This window comes from Odocoileus virginianus, chromosome 3 (assembly GCF_023699985.2).
Source record: "Odocoileus virginianus isolate 20LAN1187 ecotype Illinois chromosome 3, Ovbor_1.2, whole genome shotgun sequence".
Lineage (NCBI taxonomy): Eukaryota > Metazoa > Chordata > Mammalia > Artiodactyla > Cervidae > Odocoileus > Odocoileus virginianus.
In genome coordinates this window covers 18,078,848-18,098,887 of record NC_069676.1, presented here as the reverse complement: position 1 = coordinate 18,098,887, position 20,040 = coordinate 18,078,848, and the positions used below count along the sequence as shown (strand labels likewise).

The 20,040-nt window shown below is 56.4% G+C and overlaps 2 protein-coding genes across 2 annotated transcripts; one reads left to right on the top strand and one right to left on the bottom strand.

Annotated features, from left to right (window-relative positions):
* The first annotated feature begins 529 nt into the window (after nt 1-529).
* TEKTIP1 (tektin bundle interacting protein 1) lies at nt 530-7,533 on the top strand. Its single transcript, XM_020895357.2, has 4 exons — nt 530-1,561; nt 4,138-4,376; nt 4,481-4,606; nt 4,695-7,533. Exons 1-4 carry the CDS (start codon nt 1,185-1,187, stop codon nt 4,871-4,873), a joined length of 921 nt encoding a protein of 306 aa, XP_020751016.1. The 5' UTR covers nt 530-1,184; the 3' UTR covers nt 4,874-7,533.
* MFSD12 (major facilitator superfamily domain containing 12) lies at nt 5,085-14,672 on the bottom strand. Its single transcript, XM_020895356.2, has 10 exons — nt 14,211-14,672; nt 10,395-10,605; nt 8,568-8,703; nt 8,290-8,472; nt 7,900-7,992; nt 7,723-7,815; nt 7,070-7,240; nt 6,890-6,984; nt 5,767-5,897; nt 5,085-5,640 (listed from the first exon to the last, which is right to left on the bottom strand). The coding sequence occupies exons 1-10, from the start codon at nt 14,506-14,508 to the stop codon at nt 5,624-5,626; spliced, it is 1,428 nt and encodes a 475-aa protein (XP_020751015.2). The 5' UTR covers nt 14,509-14,672; the 3' UTR covers nt 5,085-5,623.
* Nucleotides 14,673-20,040: the final 5,368 nt, after the last annotated feature.

The window sequence follows — 20,040 nt, the reverse complement described above, 5'->3', positions numbered from 1 at the left end:
CAGCTGAAGGTGAGACAGGGAGGAAAGCAACCAGGCTGGAGGGGCTGCGACACTGAATGGGCCGCCTAGGTGGGGACCCCAGAGGGTCCTGAGAAGAAACGAGGTGAGGCCCCTGCAGTGAGCAGATGCCCATGACTGGTGGTACGTCCTGTGAAAATCTCTGTCCTGGGCAGCGGGGACGAGGGAGGCCAGAGTCCAGACCTGCCCTTGAGCAGCTTCTGTCGTGCAGGTGAGTGGACAGTAGAGTGTTAAGTGCATGTGGCAGGCACAGCATGAAGTGGGGGGCGGGGAGGCCTTGGGAAGAGGCAGCTCTAAGCCCAGGGCTGAGGTGGGAGCAAGGGTCCAGTGTGGGGCACGGACACAGCCACGCTGAGGTGGTGCCCCAAGCCGTGGGCATAGCTGTGCAAAGGCCCTGGGGCAGGACCATGTTGGAGGAACAGAGGAGAGAGGCCTGTGTGTGTGGAACAGAATGAGCAAGTGGGGGAGAGGGAGGAGGAGAAGGAAGGGCGGGCATGGGGGAGGTCAGGCAGGGCCTGGTGGGCTGAGAGGATTTGGGCTTTTACCCCCAAGGAGGTGGAACAGGACCAGGTTGCTGTGTGGAGACCTGGACACAGGTGGGAAGGGACCAGGGAGGAGGCTGTGCCCTGGCAGGTGCTGGCAGAACTGTGGCTCAAGCCACTGGAGATGGTGAAAGCAGGTTCTGGATTTGTTAATTTTTGTGTGTATGGTGAAATGTGCATAACATATTAAGGTGTACAATTCAGCATGTTTTTAGTATGTATACTATGTTGTGCTACCATCATCACTCTTCAGTTCCAGAATTTTCCATCCCCGAAAAGAAGCCCTGTCCCCATCAGCAGTCACCCCCACTTCCCCCTCCCCAGCCCCTGACAATCAGGAACCCACTCTGTGTCTGTGGATAGGCCTGTTCTGGACGTTTCCCATCAGTGGAATCATACTCCGTGTGCCCTTCTGTGTCTGCTTCTCTCACTGAGCGTCGTGTTCTCAGGGTCGTGTCAGTGCGTCACTCCATTCTGTGCTGAGACACGTTCCCCAGCATGGAGGAACCCTGCTTGGGGTTTCGGTTCTGCGGTTGGGCGTTTGGGTTGCTTCCACTCTGGCTGTGGTGGCTCGTGCTGTTGTGAACACACGTGTGCAGACTGTCAAACTGGGTAAAGGACTAGATGCAGGGAGAAGGTGGAGCTGAAATTGTGGAAGGGAAATTCAGAAAGTTGGTTCTGTTCCAAGATGCCCCTGTGGGGGTGTTGGGGGACAGAGAAGAGGCGGGTGGACTGAGCCCCAGGCCGGCCCCACCCAGGAGCTCCACTGCAGGCCCCTCTCCTGAGGGAGGGAGGCAGTGGCTTGGCTGGGGGCCAGTAGGCCCAGCTGTTGCCAGGACACTGGGGTGGCCTTTGTCGCTGTCAACAATGGCCCCACAGGACTTGGAGGCAGGAGCCCCCAGGCACGCAGAGGCAGACATGCAGACCATGAGGCGGCAGGCTGCCTGGCCCTGTGTCCCCCGGGGGACCCTGGAAGTGGATTTCCCTCCACCTCTCTACAGGTGAGCATGTGCTGCCCTGTGCCGCCCCCCAGGTTTGCTTCGCACCAGCCTTAGCCCTTCATAAAGCCTCCCTGTCCTAACCTGGCTGCTCCCGGCACCCATCCCCTCCCGCCCTTGCCTGGCTGGAGACCTGGCAGAAGTCGTTGCAGGTTCACGTGGTGGTTCATGCCTGCACCACACACACATTGTGTGCGCGCGCACACAGCCGGCAGAGCAGAGGGTCCTGTGAACCCCACACTGCTGGACCAGTCTCCACAAGGGGCACAGAATACACTCTCCCTTCTCGGGGGGCCGGAAGTCCAAGAGCAAGCCGTCTGTCTGCAGGGTTGGGGGCCTCTTGAGGCCACAAGGGGGCGCCTGTCCCCTGGGCTCTGGGGTGCGGGCAGTCTGTGGCATCCCTTGGCTTGTAAAGGCATCACCCACACTGCCTCCACATCACGTGACCTTCTCCCCTCCCCGTCCAGATCCCCTGCCTTACTGGGAGTCTGCATCAGGGTCATGTTAGGGCCTTCCTGACCCAGCGTGACCCTTGTTTGGACTGTGCTGGGTCTTTGTTGCTACACAGGCTTCTCATTACAGCGGGTTCTTTTGCTGTGGAGCACAGGCTCTAGTGTTCAGGCTTTAGTAGTTGTGACTCCTGGGCTTGAAGGCACAGGCTCAGTAGGCACACGGGCTTTAGTTGCCTCACAGCATGTAGGATCTTTCTGGACCAGGGATTACATGTCTCCTACATTGGCATAGGTGGATTCTTTACCACTGAGCCCCCAGGGAAGCCCCACCCCCTCTGGAGTTATATCCGCTAAGACCATATCTCCAAATAAGATCACATTCTGAGATTGCAGGTAGACAGGAACTTGGGGGACACCTTCAACCCATTAGAGGATCCATTAATCATGAATAAACTATAATACTATGCAGCTTTACAAAAAAAGGTGAGCAAGCCCCCTGGGTGCTGCATTTCCAAGAAAATTAAGAAAACCTGTGCCACCTCGATTGAAGCAGGGTCCCACAGGTGTGCAGTGGGACACCAGGTGCGTGCAGACAGTACTGCTGCAAGGGAATGGACAGCAGTGAGGGCTGCGGGAACAACAGGGTGGGTCAGGGCTGGCAGCCAGGATGGGGGATGATCTTTTCTCAGGGCTTTATTAAACGCTGGGCTTCCCTGGTGACTGAGCTGGTAAAGAATCCACCTGCAATGCAAGAGACCTGGCTTCCATCCCTCGGTTAGGAAGATCCCATGGAGGAGGGCATGGCAACCCACTCCAATATTCTTGCCTGGAGAATCCCCATGGACAGAAGAGCCTGGCGAGCTACAGTCCATGGGGTCGCAAAGAGTCGGACACAACTGAGCAACTAAGCAGAGCACATTTATTGAAATGCCAGTAGGTCTCCCGATTCAAGACCTAGAAGGCTTCATTTATTAGAAGAAAAACATTTTTTCTTTCAGCTGTAATGCAGTGTTTTTATTTTTTGAGGTAATAATTGACACAGATACTTTTCATTGTGTATTGTTTTAGACTGTTTAAATTCCTTTCCACAAACCACGTGCACTTTGTGGTTCCAGTTCCTTTTGTAGCTCAAAAGGGTGGGGCCCGCCAGAGGGTCCCGCAACTCCCCTCCCTGCAAGCAGCAAACCCAGCCCACGGCCACTTCCCAAGACCTGTGCCCCAAACACAGCAGGCCACGCTCTCTTCTTTCTGGTTTGCCCTGTGGGGTGAGAACCCCAAGCAGGCACATAGGAGATGGTTTAGTCAGCAGCCCTGCTGGCACCATCTTGGGGTCACAGGCTCATTCCCTGGGGCACCCATGTCCCTGGAGCTAGTCTGCCAGGTCACACTGCACATGCTCACCTCTGTCCCCCAGGCAGTGGTACTGCCAGGATGTCTGGAAGGGGAGCTTTAGTTTTAATGACGCCTCCTTGAGGTGTTAGTGTCACCATCAGCATATTTCTACTTCCCTCGGCTCTGCCAGCCTCAGTTCTTACATCTTCCCCCTGCCCCAGGACCTTTGCATGAGCTGCGTGCCTCACATCACTGCTACCTTCTCTGGGAAGCTGCCCTGAGGCACTCAGCCTGGGAGAGGCTCTGGTACCAGAGGACCCTGGAACAGGAGGCATAGGTGCTTTAAACGTGAGCCAGTCTTAGCGCCTAGGTGTCCCTGGGGACTTAGAGGAATGGTGAGGCGACTTCCTGGGAGCCTGGGCCTCTCCACACGCTTTCCCTGGATCCCCAGCCCATGGCTTCCAAGTCAGACCAGTCACAGTGAAACCTGGGCCACTCAGCTGTAGCTGAGACCACTTCCTCCCAGTACACTTCCAGGCCAGGGTGGCTTCCTGGAGGAAAGGGCCTGCAGATCTGTGAGGGACTTAGTAGAGGCAAGAAAAGCAGAAAAGGTGAAGCATTTAAGAGGCTCCTGGGGGTCGGGGAGGATGGGGTAGAGAGGAGGGGCTACCAGGGGGCAGCCTCCTGCACCCGGATGCCAGCAAAGAGGATAGAGAGAGGCCCAGGGAGGGCAGGGGGGCTGCAAGCTCAGTCTCTCTCCTCCCGCGCCGCCCCCCCCACCCCCCCTGCCCACAGCGATGACTACCTGTCCCAGGAGGGGCCCCGCTGGACTCCGGCCATCAAGCAGGCCACGCGCTGGAAGTACACACCCATGGGACGCGATGCGGCCGGCCAGCTATGTTACACGGGCCTGACCAACTCGGACTCCCGGGAAGCCTGGTACACGCTCCCACGGGCTCCGGACAGCCCGTACCGTGAAGCTTATTCCCGCTGGCACGGATGCTATGGCCACCGGGAGCGCAGCCTGCCTTCGGGTGAGCGCCCGTCCCCTCCCGCTCCTACCTTCCCCCACCATCCCCAGGCCTGGAAAACAGGTGGGGCCGGAGGTGCGGAGCTGACCCCAACCCCCACCCCGCAGCCTACACCCAGCGTGTGCGGGAGACGGCCTGGTACGACCCCATCATCCCCGCGCAGTACTCAGACCCCAGCACTCGGTGGGGAAGCGTGCTGTGGAAGGACAGGCCCATCAGGGGCAAAGAATTCGGTGAGGCCCGGGGCAGGGGGCGGGGCTCGGGGCGGGACCGCCCGGGGGCGGGGCCAGCCGTGACCCGGGTCCTGGCCCCGCCCCGCAGCCGTCAACAGGCACCGCTTCGGGACGGAACCGCTATGGCGGGCGTCTGACTACGTGCGGTACCTGTCAGCGCCCCAGCGCCCGCGCTACACCGCCCAGAACTACCGGCAGTGGGGCCTGGAACCCTACTGTCCCGCTACCAACCAGCGGCCCCCGCCCGTCTACACACCCAGTCACTGATAAAGATCGTGCTGCTGCCCGACGCGGCTCTGCAGGGGCGCAGGCGCCACCACTCCCACCCGCCCTGGGCGTCTGTTCACCTCTGGGGCCGAGGCCTGGGGGCAGTCAGATAAAGGGAGACCCTGGTGACCAAGCTCGAGGCAGAGGCAGACAGACACCCACTCCGGCCCTGCCCCGGGCCCCAGGCAAACCGCCAAGGCACAGTCCTGGCCCCAGGCAACTCTTTATTCATGGTCAGCAGTGGCCTGGGCGCAGGGGATTGCACTTGGGGACCCCAGCCAGGCACGCTGAGCCTCGTCGCCTCCACGGCCAGGGTTTGGGCCCGGCCCCCCAACCCCGAGGTTGGAGCTCCTGGCAGGCTTAGCGACAGCTCTGTCCTCCAGGGCCTGGTGGCACCCGGGAAACCCTTGGCTAGCCAGGGCCGGGCTCCATGCAGCCCCTGGGCCTAGGACCCTCATATCCAGCCCCACATAACACAAAACACCCCCATCATCCAGACGGTGGGGGGTGGGTTAGAGTTGACACTGGAGTACACCAAACCATAAGGATCCCGCCAGTTCCGTGTCCTCTCCTTACCCCAGCAAGAATAAGCTGCTGGGACCTCACCCATTCTGACCTCCACCCACAGCCAGGCAGAGACAGGACAAGGCAGGGGAGGGAGTGGAGGCGCTGCTCCAGACCTCTGGGCATCAGATGTTCACAGTCGAGGTTAATTTACAAAGGGCAAGGGACCACGGGGTGGGGTCAGGGCTAGGCTCCAGGGTCCCCTGCAAGAGAAGGGGTGGGAGTGGGGTTGGGGGGATGGGCTGGCCAGTTCTGGCCCCGCCGTCCCAGACCTACCACCACCCAGGACTGGTTGGGGTTTTTGTGGGGTGGGGGCGCCTATGACTCACATCTCCGAAGGCGGATGGGCCAGACCAGGAGACTGCACAGAGCCAGGGTGGCGGCCACGCCCACGCCGCCTGTGACGACCACCATCACCCAGTGGTAGAAAGCCACACAGGCTTTGCAGCAGAGCTCCAAGCTGGGGAGGAGCAAGAGGGAGTGAGAGCTATCACTAGGTACCCTCGGCCCCAGGCTGGACCTCCTGCTCCTCTCAGCTGGTGCCCAAGCTTTTCCAGCACTCAGGCCAGGGCCAGGGCTCACCCTCCACCCCTTTATCTCCTCCAGCATCTGATACCTCACCCAGTAAGGTCAGCTCTGCCTTCGAAGTCTATCCTAGACTCCCCATTTGTCCTCCCTCGGGAGCCCCAAGTCCAGCCCAGCACCACCCCCACCACCCTATACCCTAGTCCCCACCTGGTGTTCCCAGCTTCACTGCCCCATCTGTCCTTCCAGCAGCCACTAGAGGGCGGAGTGAGCAACTGAGTCATCTCCTCTGCCCACAGAGCTCTGAGCCACCCCACCACGGCCCCCACCCCTGCAGTCATCTTCCCCTGCTGCTGCCCCGGCACGACCTGCACCATCCCCTCCCTGCCCTGGCCTCCTCACTCTCCAGACACCCAGGCCTTCTCCACTGTTCTTTCAACACACCAGGCCTGGTCCTGCTCCAGGGCCTTTGCACAGGCTCTTCCTCTCCATTTACCTAGAAATCCCTGACATCCCCCAGGTCTCGGATCCCATGTCACCTCAAGGAAGCCCTTCCTGACCTCTTGCCCTAGTCAGGCCTCCCTAAGTGGTGTCCTTCATGCCCTTGTACACATTTATTCATGGGATATTAATGTGCCTGGAACCCTAAGGCCTAAGGGTCTGAATGACAGGGATTCCAGGCTTCCCCACTCCCGTCACTCAACCCATCTTTGTGTCGTCAGCGCCCAGCACAGGACACACTGTCCACTCTGAATAAATGGGTGCTTGAAGTGGGGAATAACCTGGTCTCCCTGACTCCAAGGCCACCACCACTGTGTTGGAATCTTCTGTCGGTCATGGATCCCACAGACTGCGGGCAGTACCTGGCATACAGCACAGGCTTAGCACACCTTACTAGACATGACAACGGCTGGATGGGGTACTCACGAGCAGGGGTGCAGGCTCTGGATGGCCATAACTGCCAGCCCATTGGCCACCTTGTCCGAGAAGCTCATGGCGCCGTACACGAACGCTCCACTGTGCTGGGGGGACGGAGGCAGGGGGCTCAGCACCCCAGGCCTCGGCCCTGGTCCCCAGCCTCAACCTGGCCCCACTCAGCAGCCCTACCGTGTGAGGGCCAATGAGGTCAGCTGTCATGGCCAACGAGGTGACCAGGATGGTGGCACAGCCCATGCCCAGCAACACAGCCGCCACATACACAGCCACGCCCAGCTCCTCTGCCAGCGCCACCCAGGCTGCAAAGGCCAGGATCACCAGGAGGCCCACGAAGTAGGTCATCTGCAGAGTACCCAGCCCAGCGTCGGGCCCACCTCATTGAGCAGGCCTGAGCTGGACACCAGCCCTTTCTGGTCTCCAGTCCAGCCCCCAGCCCCAGCAAACAAGAGGACTGAGTTGGGTCATCCCTAAGGAGCCCCCAACTCTGACCTCAGAGAATTCCAAGGTTCTGAGTCTGCTGATACTGAGTGATCCATGGAGCGCATGTTCTACAGCTAAGCTGTCTGTCATGGCTGCCACTAGAGACTGGTGGCTACTCATGTCTCAACACGAGTTAATAAAGGAAATCAAGTGAAGTGTTTGGTTCCTCAGTCATACCTGCCACCCCCACTCCTGACCTCTAGAGGGCTGTGGATGGATACAGGGTGCTCAAAGCCCAGGTTCTACAACTTGTTTCCCATCCTGGGGTTCCTCCAGGATGTGGGTGCCCTGTCCGGAGTTGCCCAGGTTCTGGGGGCACCCCGCCTCCCCACCTGCCCACTCACATTCCTCCCGATGCACTTGTTCACTGGCTTCATGAGGAAGGAGGAGCAGAAACCGCTAAGGTACATCACCAGTGGGATGGTGGCGATGAACCTCTGTGGGGTGGAGAGGGCGCAGACACATCAGGCCCTGCTCAGCAGGCTCAGGGACCCCTGCCCCAGCCTGCCCGCCCAGCTCACCTTGGGCAGGTGGAGGGAGTAGGTGAGGTACATGGCTATGTACGTCTGGGACAGGTTCACAATGAGCCTCGTGCTCATGTACAGCAGGCCAACCTAGGAACACAGAGGGAGCATGGGGCCGGGGGACAGAGTGGCAAGTCAGGATGAGTCACCCTGCAGCTTGCCACCCTGAAGCTGACACCTGACCATTAGTAGTGACCGCCTAACTGGTCAGGTGGAGAAGATGGCAGGGATCTATTAGTAATGTCTGTCCTGGGTGTGGACTGGGGAAGGGGTACGTTTGCTCTAGTGTCTGCTGTCTCTGCCTGCAGCCCCGCACAGTGAGGGCCCTGGTGGGGGAGGAGCATAAACCCCAACCCTCTTTGACCCCCCTCCCCCCCGCTGTCATACCTGATAAAAGGCCGGCTCCCGAAGCCAGTGTTTCCAGAGCAGCAAGGGCTGGGCGGTAGAGGGAGCCAACAGGGGGCTGTGTTCACCGGGCTCCTCCACCTGCCGCCGGCGCCCCTCCCTGGTGCCCAGGTGGAACAGCAGTGAGAAGACAGCTCCGACACCCACCACCAGCAGGGAGAGGTTCTGGGGACCGGGTAGGAGAGGGGTCAGCAGTGACACTTGGCCCGAACCCTGAGTTCAGGACCTTGGAAACACCTCTCCCAGCCCCCTCAGCTCACCCGGAACACTGGCACATCCTGGACCCCCAGGTGGTCGCTGACATCCTTGGTGGGGCCAGTGGATGAGCCCTGCAGGTGTAGCAGAAGCCAGGCAGCTCCAAAGACGGTGATGTTGGCCACCACAGTGAAGGCGTACCTGCGGGACAGTCAGGCCTCAGAGAGGCCGCCCAGAAGCCACACAACCGCTTCCTTCCCAGGCGGCCACCCAGTCAGAGATGCTGGCCATACCTGGGGAAGTCCTGGCCACATGGTCAGCCACCAACACATCGGGTAGTCCCTGGAAAGCCTCTGCTGGCCTCAGTTTCCCCAGCCTCCATATTATCAGACTTCCTGCTCTGAACCAAGACTCCACCATGAGGTCCTGCCTGCCCAGGGCCCAGAGTGCAGAGATTCCGCGAAGCAGGGCCGAGTCAAGGATGCACCCCAGAGACCTGAGAAGCTGAGATACTCAGAAACCCTGGGCTTCTGCTGGGCAGAATCACCCAGGCCCGCACCTGCCTGCAGACCCTGAGCCCTGTCCCCCAGGGCCTCACCACATAAGGAGCCTCTGGGTCTCACTGAGACTCCATTTCCCTTTCTGAAAGTGAAAACAAGAACACCCTCAGAGTCACGAGACAGGCTTGGTAAAACCTGTGGGTAGAAAGCACCCAGAACTTGACTTCTATGAGCCCAGCCCACCCCCCTCAGCTGGGGCCTTTGGGGGCCCTGGTCATTGGGCAATGCCCTGATGCCGTTAGTGCCTGCAGCTCCGCAGCCCTAATGGGGAACTGGGCCGCGGACAGGCGGAGCCTTATGACCAGCGTTCATGCCTGAACGGCCACCTGCAGGAGCGACATCCCTCCTGCCCAACAGTCACTTCCTGATCCCCGCTCCCCCTACGTAAGCCCTGCTCCGCTCAAACCCTCTCCCTGGGCACATGTCAATCAACCTCCCAGGCTTGTCATGAGAGTGAAAGATGGTTTCCTGTGCTCACACACAGCAAGGGTTCTAAAGGGCTCCTGCTACCACTGCACCTAGAATCACCACCTTTAAGCAAGTCAGTGGGTGGTCTGGGGGCCAGCTGTACCCACATGTGACAGGCAGGATGCTAAGATGCCCAGAGATCCCCCTGCCCTGCTTCCTCTCTGTCTAACCCCCTCCCCTTGGGGAACAGAACCTATGAATACAATGGGATGTCAGGCCATGTTAAGATAACATCCTATGGCAAAGATCAAGGGATTTTGCAGATGTAATTAAGACAGACTATCCTTGGTGGGCCTCCTGGAGAAGGAAATGGCAACCCACTCCAGTATCCTTGCCTGGAAAATCCCATGGATAGAAGTGTCTGGCGGGCTACAGTTCATGGGGTCGCAAACAGTCGGACATGATAGCGACTGAGCACATCCTGGGTGGGCCTGACCTAATCAAGTGACCCTCAGAAATAAGGCTCACACTGTCCCTGAGATCAGAGACTTGTGCTGGCCACAAAGCAGTAGCAAACCCCAGAACTTCTAAAAGGAAGCAAACACAGCAAACGATGACAACGTAAGCGGGGCAGAGGGACCTGAAACCTCAGCCGACACCTCAACTGCAGCCTCAAGCCTGAAGCTGAGAACCCAGCTAAGCTAAGCCAGACTCCTCACCTGCCAGAACTGTGAGGCAGTCTATATGTGCTGTCTGAAGTTGCTGATGCAGTGCTATTTGTTACGCAGCAACAGCTGAATGATACACTGATTGACAATGTCCATTCTGGGGCTGAGACCCAGAGCCACACAGCCAAGCAGAGCTCAGACGTGGTAGGTTTCCCTGGGCCCCCTGCCCCACCCTGCCCTGCCCCAAAGGTGGTACCTCAAAGCTGTGAGCTCCACCTTCTCATGGTCGTTGGTGACGAGCTCTGGGATGAGGCTGAGGTGGGCGATTTGTGTAGCAGCCCAGCCGAACTGGAAGATCACAATGAAGGGCCCGTAGTAGAGGAGGGCGGCCCACTCAGGCGTGGCGGCCCCGCAGCCCAGGCAGGGGCTGAAGATGAAGGGGAAGGACAGCAGGACACAGATGGTGCCTGTGGACAAGCAGAGTGGGGACGGCACATTGCAGGGCCTTCCCACACTGGCCCTGGGCTCCCCAGGTAACTGGGTGGGGCCAAAACCCAGACACAGACAAGCTTACACAGTGAGTGAGGGTCAGAGGCCCAGGGCTCCCTGGGCTTACAGCCCTGTGACAGATAGGGAAACTAAGGCAGAGAGATCTAGGGGGTCCCCCTGAGGACACACACCCAAACAGGACAGAGGAGCTGGGCCTCCCCATCCAGGCTACCTGCCCCTGTGTGTGGAGTAGGTCACATGTCGTACCCACGTGGGGGCAGGGGCAGGTGATGAGGGGCAGGAATGGGGGGCCCCATGCCAGCTCAGGACTCCCCAAGCTCACCCCCTAGGGGACAGCTCAAGAAACTGAAGCAGAGCTTTAGGCCATGCAGCAGGTTGAAAGAGTGCTGTGGGGTCCCCTGGGGAAGTGCCCACCACTTCCCCTTCCTACCTCCCCACCAAGGAGGGCTTTTCCTCCCGGGTCCTACCAAGTGACGCTGGGTGGGGCTGGTTGGACCCTGCCCTCCCTGAGCCCTGGTGTCCCCATCAGCCCATGAGGGGGCCTCTTCCTGGAAAATACCCTAATTCCTCAGAACAAGCACAGGTCCTTTTCAAGGCCTCAAAGGCCCTCCCCTCCCCTCCTCCCCCTTCCTCCCCTCAGCTCACTCTGCTCCAGGTACTGGGGCCTCTAGCTATTCCTTCTGCCCCAGGGCCTTTGCACCATCGGTCCATGTGTGCCCTCTGCCTGGAATGCTTCTCCCCACAACATCTGAGCAAGACCCACTCCTCTCCATCCCTTGGGACTCAACTCAAATGTCACCTCCTCCAAAAGGCTCCCCCCCGCCCCCCCGCAGTCCCCTCCCCACCCTGACACTCTCTGTTACCCTGCTTTCTCTTCTTCACATCCCTTAGCACTGAGGAATTCTTTGTCTGTCTGTCTGAGGGTGGGTAACAGGTCTCTCCAAGTCACTTCTGTGTCCCTTGCACCCATTACAGAGCCTAGCACACCAAGATCTTTTCAATGAGTGAATAATAACAGTGGCCTCTGTTTACAGCCCAAAGCAGGACATGTTATTATTAACCCCATTTCCTGATGAGGAAACTGAGGCCCACAGAGTGAACTATGGAGCTAAGAGTCCGGCCCTCCACTCTTCTCCTCCCATCCCCGAGGGCCCGGAGTCAGACTTCCGTTCTTCCTCTTTCCTGCCCTGGCTCCGGCTCTGGAGGTGACCTCATCCTCCAGACCCTGGGCCCGCCCCCGCAGTCCAGGGATTGGGAACTGAAACTAAAATCACCCGTCCTATTTCTCTGGAACTGGTGCCTGGGAGGGGCACCCCGGGGAAGATGCCTGGAGGTCTGGTGGCCACTCAGGGCCAGACGGGAACTGTAGACTCTGATCAGAAGAATGTGCTGCCCTGGCCGGACTCTACCCTGCCACTGCTTGGGTAGTTAACCATTGTCAGCGCCCCAGGCTGCCTGGCTGCGGGACTTTGGGCAAATGACTTTACATCTCTGGGCCTTTGCCTACATTATCTTGTGGGGTAATGAAAAGACCCCACAAGATGGGTGTGAGGATTAAGAGTTAATGTGTGAAATTGGGAGCTCCTACTACTCTGAGCCACTTCCTGTCTCAGCAACTTCAAAGCCATGACTTCACACCTTTGCAAATGCTGTTTCAACTACTTGGAATGCTGCCCCATAAGCACACACTCTTATTCATTCTCCAAAACCCCAAAGCTAATGCCCACTCCAGTGCTCTGCTTCTTCCTTATGAAGACCAGTCTACTCACCTGCCCCAGCCTGGACCCCAGAGGAGTATCCATGTCTTGCTCTCTGGGTCCTCCATGGGCTAGAAGGGGAGCCCAGATGCTCATCAAGGTGAACATTGAGTCCATCCCCACTACCCACAGATTCAGGGGCAAAATAAGAGTGGAAGTGGACACTATGGCCAAGGTGACCTTCATTCAAGTCACCTTATCAGGCCTCACAAGGGGTCACCCTGGCTTCCTCTCCCCATAGATCTTCCTGGATCTTCCTATATGCTAACCCCAAGGCAGGAGGAGGGTGCAGGTAGATGCCTTGATATCTGGTTGGGACACCCATGCCCCACACCTATTTTGCCTAAACACAAAGCCTTCAGTTTAGGGGACTTAGATTTTGGTCTGGGGTCATGTGAGACCCTCACTGAAGCTCGGTCCTCTGGTTACAAAAGGGGAGTCGGGGCTGCTACTAGGTCCCATCTCAAGGCCTTTGAACAGGCAGCATCCACTGCCAGGGCCACCTACACACCGCGGGCTCCATCTCCTTAGAAGGGTCTCATCTGTCCATCCCAGAAAACAAAGAGTCCTCACACCTCTTTGGCCCAGGAACGACCTTTTTGGTGTGTGTGTCAACAAGTCTACCCAACTATTATGAACAAAATTGAATTCGAGATTGCGGGTTCGGCTCTGTAAGTGATCCCAATGAGAGCCCGCGGAGGGACACCTCCGTCTGCGATCTGAGTCACCTGCCCCTCTGTGGCTGCTTATCTAACAGCCTGAGCTGTGTCAGTGTCTAAGAAACCTGAAATACAGCCCCGAGCCACTGCAAACACAGCAACACTGGCCACCGGCAGGCAACCTGGAGGTCTGCTGAACTTTGCAAATATGTTACTCACAAGGGCCAGGGGTAAATAACTGCCTCTTCAGTCACTGTTCCCAGGGGCAGGGAGATACTAGCCAGCCCTCCTGGCTCTTGAAAAGCTGCCACCCTGAATTCTCATGTGGCCAGATTCCTGGCTTTGCTTCCTGAAATGCCTGGCGTGCCCCAAGTGCCAGGATGCAGCTAGTACTTCTGCCAGGGAGAGAACAGTAGGCAAAGTGGCCCGCAGCTAATCTCAGGGCCCAGGGTCCAGGAGGGCAGAGGAGGGACTCCAGGAGCTGGGCCTTATCAGGGGTGTGCACTGGGGAGGGCACTCCTGCCCCGGTGACACCTACCTCCTCCCCTCGCTGACAGCCCTCTAGTCCAGGCATCTCCCCCAGAAGGAACAGAGGGTAACCCCGTAATCTTCTCTGCAGAACCCCATCCCATCGGCTGGACAAGCACAGAACCCTGACCTTTCTGGCTCACCCGGCCCACAACCCAGTTCCCAGGGCAGCTCTCCAAAGTCACCAATTGCCAGGTTGCCCGAGATGGGGCAGAAGACAGACGGACGAAGTGCACTGAGGGACAGAGAGCGACACGGGGCTCTAGGCCACCTAACTCAGAGTGTTATTGGTGGTCATTCTCCTAGACGGAGAGAAGTCAGGCCAGACCAGACAGACTGACAAGGGAGGCAGGAAGGAAGATCCAACCCAGAGACGGTTCAGGGTGCCCCTGAGCGTCAGACAGATGAAGAAAAGTGACACTAGACGGTCACACCCAGAGTCACATGGAGGAGGCTCCACGGGTCAGCCAGCAGCCATCAGACAGACAGACAGACAGAGAAAGGGTACAGAGCAGTTAAGCGGACCGATGGGAAGGCTCATGGGCTGGGCAGATAGAGGACTGAAAAGTGGGACAGAGGAGCCGGCAGTCGGATGAGGGAAGCGGGACCGGGGCTTACCGACCAGGTGCCAGGCCTTGCGCGGGCCGAAGCGGGCGCAGCGGCCTGCGGCGCGGTCAGCCTCAAAGCCCACAAGGGGCGTGCACAGCCCGTCGGCCACCTGGCCGAGCAGCAGCAGCAGGCCGGCGCCGCGCGAGCTGTAGGCGCGCACCGAGTGCAGGTAGAGCAGCAGGTAGGTGAACCACATGGACGCGCACAGGTCATTGAGGAAGTGGCCCACAGCGTAGCTCAGCCGCGCGACCAGGGACAGCGGTCGCGGGGGCGCTCCGGCTCCGGCCGCCGGGGGCCCCGGGCCCATGGCGGCGCTCCGGGCTCGGCCTGTCCGTCCGGCGCTGGCAGACTGGACCCCCGAGCCGGGCTATCCGCGTCCAATCCTCCCCGTTACGACTCTCCCCTCCGCTCCACCCCGCCGTGCGCTTTTGCAGCTGCGGTCCTGGTGGACCCAGGACTACCTCGGGCGGGGCGGGGAATCGCCGGAGTGGCGTCCACTCTCTCCAATTGAAGCCGCACGCCGGAGAAGGCAAGCCAATCATCACGAAGAGGGGGCGTGGCCCGGGGCAAATGGGTTCTCGGCGCCGGGAGCCAGTGGGTTCCGCCCCGCCGGGGCTGCGGGGTCCTAGCGCCCACCGTTCCTATCATTGGTTTGCGGACCCCCTCCCACGCAGGTGGAGGGGCGACGCCAAGGGCTCCCCTAATCAGACTCGCGACTTAAGACCCACGCCGTTTCAGTCTGCCGGCAAGTTTACGAGGCCTCTTGTGGGCCAGAGAGGACGGGGTAGGCTGGGGTCGCGGGTGGGTGGAAGAGCGGTCTGAGTCCGACCTCGCCCCACTGGGGCCCGGTGATTTCCTGGCCTGGAGAGAGCCAGTCCGGCGCAGAGAGAACACATTAGTTCTAATTAATTAGTTATTAACTATAATGGGGATGATCAAAATATTAACACCAGCTGGCATTTATGAGCGCTGACCGTGCCAAGCGCCCACGTGGATTTTCTCCTCCCAGCAGAGCAGGAGGCGGAGCAAGTCTCCAATTTCACAGGCGAGACACCGCCTTGGAGCTCCTCGTGAGTCAGGTGCATGCGACTCTGAGGCCAGCGCTCTGGACCCCTCTCCATCCTCCTTCCAACGCCTACCCTCACCCCCGCACCCCTCGCTACGATTGGGTCATCGCGCACACAATTTCAAGTTCCTCCAAGCGTTGGGTGCAGTTCCCCCTGGCCTCCGGGCCTCCACCAGCAGTGGTTTAAAACCTGCACTCCGGAACCAGAGGCCGGGATCCAGGTCCAGTCCCATCCACTCCGAGCTCCTCCTGCTGGGACGAGCCCCATCTCTTCCTGGGATTCCCCAGCTCTAGAATGGGTATAATGTATGTTTAAAAGGATCTAAGCGTCCTGGGACTTCCCTGGTGGTCCAGGGGCTAAGACTCCGCCCTCCCAATGCAGGGGGCCTGGGTTTGATGCCTGATCATAGAATTAGATGCTGCATGCCACAACTAAGACCTGGTGCAGCCAAATAAATAAGATAAAATTTAAAAAATTTTTTTTTTAATTTATTTTTTTTATTAGTTGGAGGCTAATTACTTCACAATATTGTAGTGGTTTTTGTCATACATTGACATGAATCAGCCATGGATATACATGTATTCCCCATCCCAATCCCCCCTCCCACCTCCCTCTCCACCCGATCCCTCTGGGTCTTCTCAGAAAATAAAAATTTTTGAAAAGGATATAAGCATCAGTGCTTAATATTCTCAGCCAGAAAGCCTTTTCAGCACCCTCTCCTCCCCACTCAGTTATTACTCTGGGTTCCACAGTATCCTGCTCTCTCCTGCCACATTTGTAACCCTTTGTCTTCCCCACTGGACCATGATCCCTGTGAATACACTCTTAGTCACTGGGTTGTCCCCAGTGATGCCTGGCACATAGTAGGAACTCAAGAAATATCTATCAAACGATTGAGTAGTGGACATATAGGCAAAGAATCAGAAATGCAGGAAAATGCAGACAGAAATTTGGAAACAGGGGGGAACCCATTTATAAACTTAAAGCTCATGGGACTTACTTGGTGGTCCAGTGGTTAAGAACCTGAGCTTCCACTACATAGGCTGTGGATTTGACCCCCATGCTGGAAAAAGAAGAAAAAGCAAAAGATAAACTTGAGGCTCAAGCAACCCAAGGGGTGCCCAGCCCAGACCTTGACACTGATGCGGACCACCTACTGCCACACACATTTTTTCATGGAAAGGAGCTGAAATGGGTGTGAATGGGAAATAGTGGCTTCAAGAGAGATAGCCTGGTAGAAAAAGAGAGGAGATAGGGGTAGACCCAGATCTCTGATAAACAGATAAGGAGAGATCAGAGAACCACATTTCCTCCCGGCCAAGGTTGCTTCCTTTGGATTTTGGGTTTTTTTCCTTCAACTTTCGGCCACCCTCTGAGGCATGTGGGATCTTGGTTCTCCAACAGGGATCGAACTTGAGCCCCCTGCATAGAAGCGGGAAGTCTGAACCACTGGACCACCAGGGAAGTCCCCAGAAGACGACTTTAACACTACTAGTGGGCTTCTCTGGTGGTCCAGTGGTTAAGACTCCGTACTTCCACTGCCGGGGCGTGCTCAGTCATGTTCCACTCTTTGTGACCCTGTGGACTGTAGCCTGCCAGGCTCCTCTGTTCATGGGATTTTTCAGGCAAGAATATTTGAGTGGTGCCGGGGTCCAGCCTCGGCAGGATCCAGGAGTTACCCTCAGGATGAACGACGTCGGCAAAAGATAGAAGACACGTGAGACCAGCCTTGATAGGGCCAAGTCTGCGAGGGAGAGAGAGAAAAAGAGAGTGACCAGACGGGGGGTGCAGCTGGGTCTGGCAGAGTCTGGCAATGCTTTATTTTTTACCATAGCTTTTATACCCCAAGTTAGTACATTTCTAACGGGAAGATAGTTTAACATTACGTCAGCTTGTCCTTCATGAAACCAGGGTGTTTTCTGCATACTTCTTTGTTTATGAGGGTCTTGTATATTATCTTCTGGCCTAGGGGCCTATTAACATTTTATGCAAGTCAGGTGAATGTAAACCTATTTTCTGTTTCTATGGTGACCTTAACTGAAAGGTAGCAGTCTCATAGGGCAACAGTACAGAGTAGAAGTATAACCTTGTTAATACAAAAATTAATCCTTCTGCAGAAGTTGTCAGTTGCATTTATCTAAGAAGTTTACCCCACACTGACTCTGCGACTTTGGTGAGGCAGCTTTTGCCTAGCACTCCTGGCTGACAATTACCAACCATCTCATTGTTACAATACTAGGGCTAAGCTCTTATTTTTCTAAATCTATAACTATATTAACAAGGGTTTCCATAGCACAGCCCTAACGTCCTAAAAGCAAAAACAAACATTAACCCAATAACCACTTTTATAATAATTTTTTTCTTATATTTTCTAATAAAACTCCTTCACCCCTCAAAAATGCTCTATGTCTATTAGGGCTTTTATATAATCAGGTGCTTTATGCTATTTTATGATTAAAATATTATAAGCAATCATGCATATTAGTACCAAGAGCATAAATGCATTTGGCTAACAAACTACCAGCAAAGGAGTTTAAATTAAAACACTCCTTTCACCCTGAATAATCTCATAAAATACCACCACCTGGGAAACTTATTGATTAAAGTTCTAAATTGATTCTTATTTGGGAAGAGATCGGGGAAGGCCTTCTGCCTATGTTACAGAAATTAGGGAGTATTAAAGCAAGCATCAGAAGAACAGATACCATCTTTAAGGTGAGCGCCGGGGGCAGCTTTGGGGCAGTTTTTCAGAATCCCTGAAAACCTGATCCGCCTTGCCCATCAGGCTTTCTCCCCATGACCTTGTCATGGGTGGGATCTCGTGAGCTAGCCTTTTCGAAATCCTTGAAAACCTGATCTGCCTTGCCCATCAGGTTTTCTCCCTCATGACCTTGTCATGGGTGGGATCTCGTGTGCCAGCTCCCGGCAGAGTGGGTTGCCATTTCCTCCTCCAGGGGATCTTCTCAACCCAGGGATCGAACCCAAGTTTCCTGAGTCTCCTGCATTGGCAGGCAGATTCTTTATCACTGAGCCGCCTGAGAAGCCCCACAGGAGGGGGCGTGGGTTCAATCCCTGGTTGCCGGAATATCCCACATGCCATGGAGCACTGCCAAACAAATAAAATAAAAAATAAATACAACCCGATTAGCCTAAGCTTTTTATTTGCATTTCTCCTCTCTTTTCTTCTTTTTTTTTTTTCTCCTCTCTTTTCTTACCTCAACACTTAACACCCATTTTACAGATGAGAAAACTGAGGCTCAGACAGACCTTCCTTGCCAGAGGGCAAGCAGCTGACAGGAGGTGGATTCAAGATTCCAACTGAATTCCTCGTGACTTCCAATATCTTTGAGTTAATTATTCACTTTCAGGAGAGGTCTCACCTGGTGGGTAAAAGATGGTTGTTTTCTCTCTTTTATCAGCCTCCTGTGTGGATCAGGAACCCAAGGCATCAACCTGGCAGCCCCTGGGGGCAGATCCAATAGGGGGAGGAGGGGCTGTTTGGTGGAAGTACCAACACATCTCTCATTTCTGGGTTTTTGGTCTATTGAAGCCAGCTAGTACTTCTTGGCCCTGACTCTGGCGACTGTTAGTCGCTCAGTCGTGTCTGACTTTTTGTGACCACGTGGACTGTAGCTCACCAGGCTCCTCTGTCCATGGGATTCTCCAGGCAAGAATACTGGAGTGGGTTGCCTTGCCCTTCTCCAAGGGATCTTCCCCACCCAGGGATCAAACCCGGTTTCCTGCATTGCAAGCAGATTCTTTTCAGTCTGCGTCACCAGGGAAGTTGACTGTGTGGGGATGACAGGAACAAGACTGATCCTGACGCTAGGGGAGCCAGGGAGCTATCCCCGAGCATTGTCATTCATTCATTCATGAACTCATTAATGAATGAACTCATTCACTCACTGGATCTGGTCTCAGCCTGAGTGACGCTGGAGTCCCAAAGATTCTGAAGCCCCTAGTTCTAAGTGAGGGCAGAGCCACACCCTCCAACCCCCACCGTGATCTGTGCTGGGACTGGAAGAATCAGACCAGGAAGCGTGACAGAATGTCAGAGGTGTTGGGACATTACCCTCAGGTCACTGAGCCACAATAGAGTTGAAAAGGTGGGGAGAATCAGATAAAAAGTCTATGGGGGGACCTCCCTGGTGGTCCAGTGGCTAAGAATCAGCCTGCCAACGCAGGGGACATGGGTTTGATCCCTGGTCTGGGAAGATCCCACATGTTATGGGGCAACTAAGCCGATGTACCACAACTACTGAGCCCACATGCTCTAGAGTCCAGGAGCCACTGCAATGAGAAGACCGCGCACAGCAACTAGAGAAAGTTCCCATGCAGCAACAAAGGCCCAGCACAGTCAAAAATAAGTTAAAAAAAAAAAGTCTGTAGGGGTGGGAATGGAGGTGAAGGTGGTTTATCCCAAATCAGGCCTCAGCTGCCTGGGTAGACACCAGTGGGGGGCATGTAGGCCCTCCTAATAAAGGGGATGGGGTGAGATTTGCTGGGAAGATCAGAGAAGGCCAAGCCTAGGGGAAGGGATGCCAGGAAGGAGAGATAAATGCTGAGCCCTTGGGTAGGACAAAAAGAAGGACAGACAGGCTTGTGTTCAGGAGAGATCCAGACATGCTTTGATGCCCCCAGAGCGTCCACAGCCGCCTCAGACGCCAGACCCGCGGCTCTCCGCCTCCAGCTGCGGATCAGATGACCTGGCAGCCCCCATCCAGCATCAGGAAGGTGCTTGCTTTGATCTTCTCCCTGACCTTTGATCTTCT

Coding starts and splice junctions, on each gene's coding strand:
- TEKTIP1 (XM_020895357.2), top strand. CDS start 1,185: ATGCAGGGAGAAGGTGGAGCTGAAATTGTGGAAGGGAAATTCAGAAAG. Junction 1,562..4,137: donor TTCCCTCCACCTCTCTACAG/GTGAGCATGTGC, acceptor CCCTGCCCACAG/CGATGACTACCTGTCCCAGG. Junction 4,607..4,694: donor CATCAGGGGCAAAGAATTCG/GTGAGGCCCGGG, acceptor CCCGCCCCGCAG/CCGTCAACAGGCACCGCTTC.
- MFSD12 (XM_020895356.2), bottom strand. CDS start 14,508: ATGGGCCCGGGGCCCCCGGCGGCCGGAGCCGGAGCGCCCCCGCGACCG. Junction 8,704..10,394: donor GTGGAGCTCACAGCTTTGAG/GTACCACCTTTG, acceptor ACTGTCCCGCAG/GTACGCCTTCACTGTGGTGG. Junction 5,898..6,889: donor CAGAGCCTGCACCCCTGCTC/GTGAGTACCCCA, acceptor GCTCCTCCCCAG/CTTGGAGCTCTGCTGCAAAG.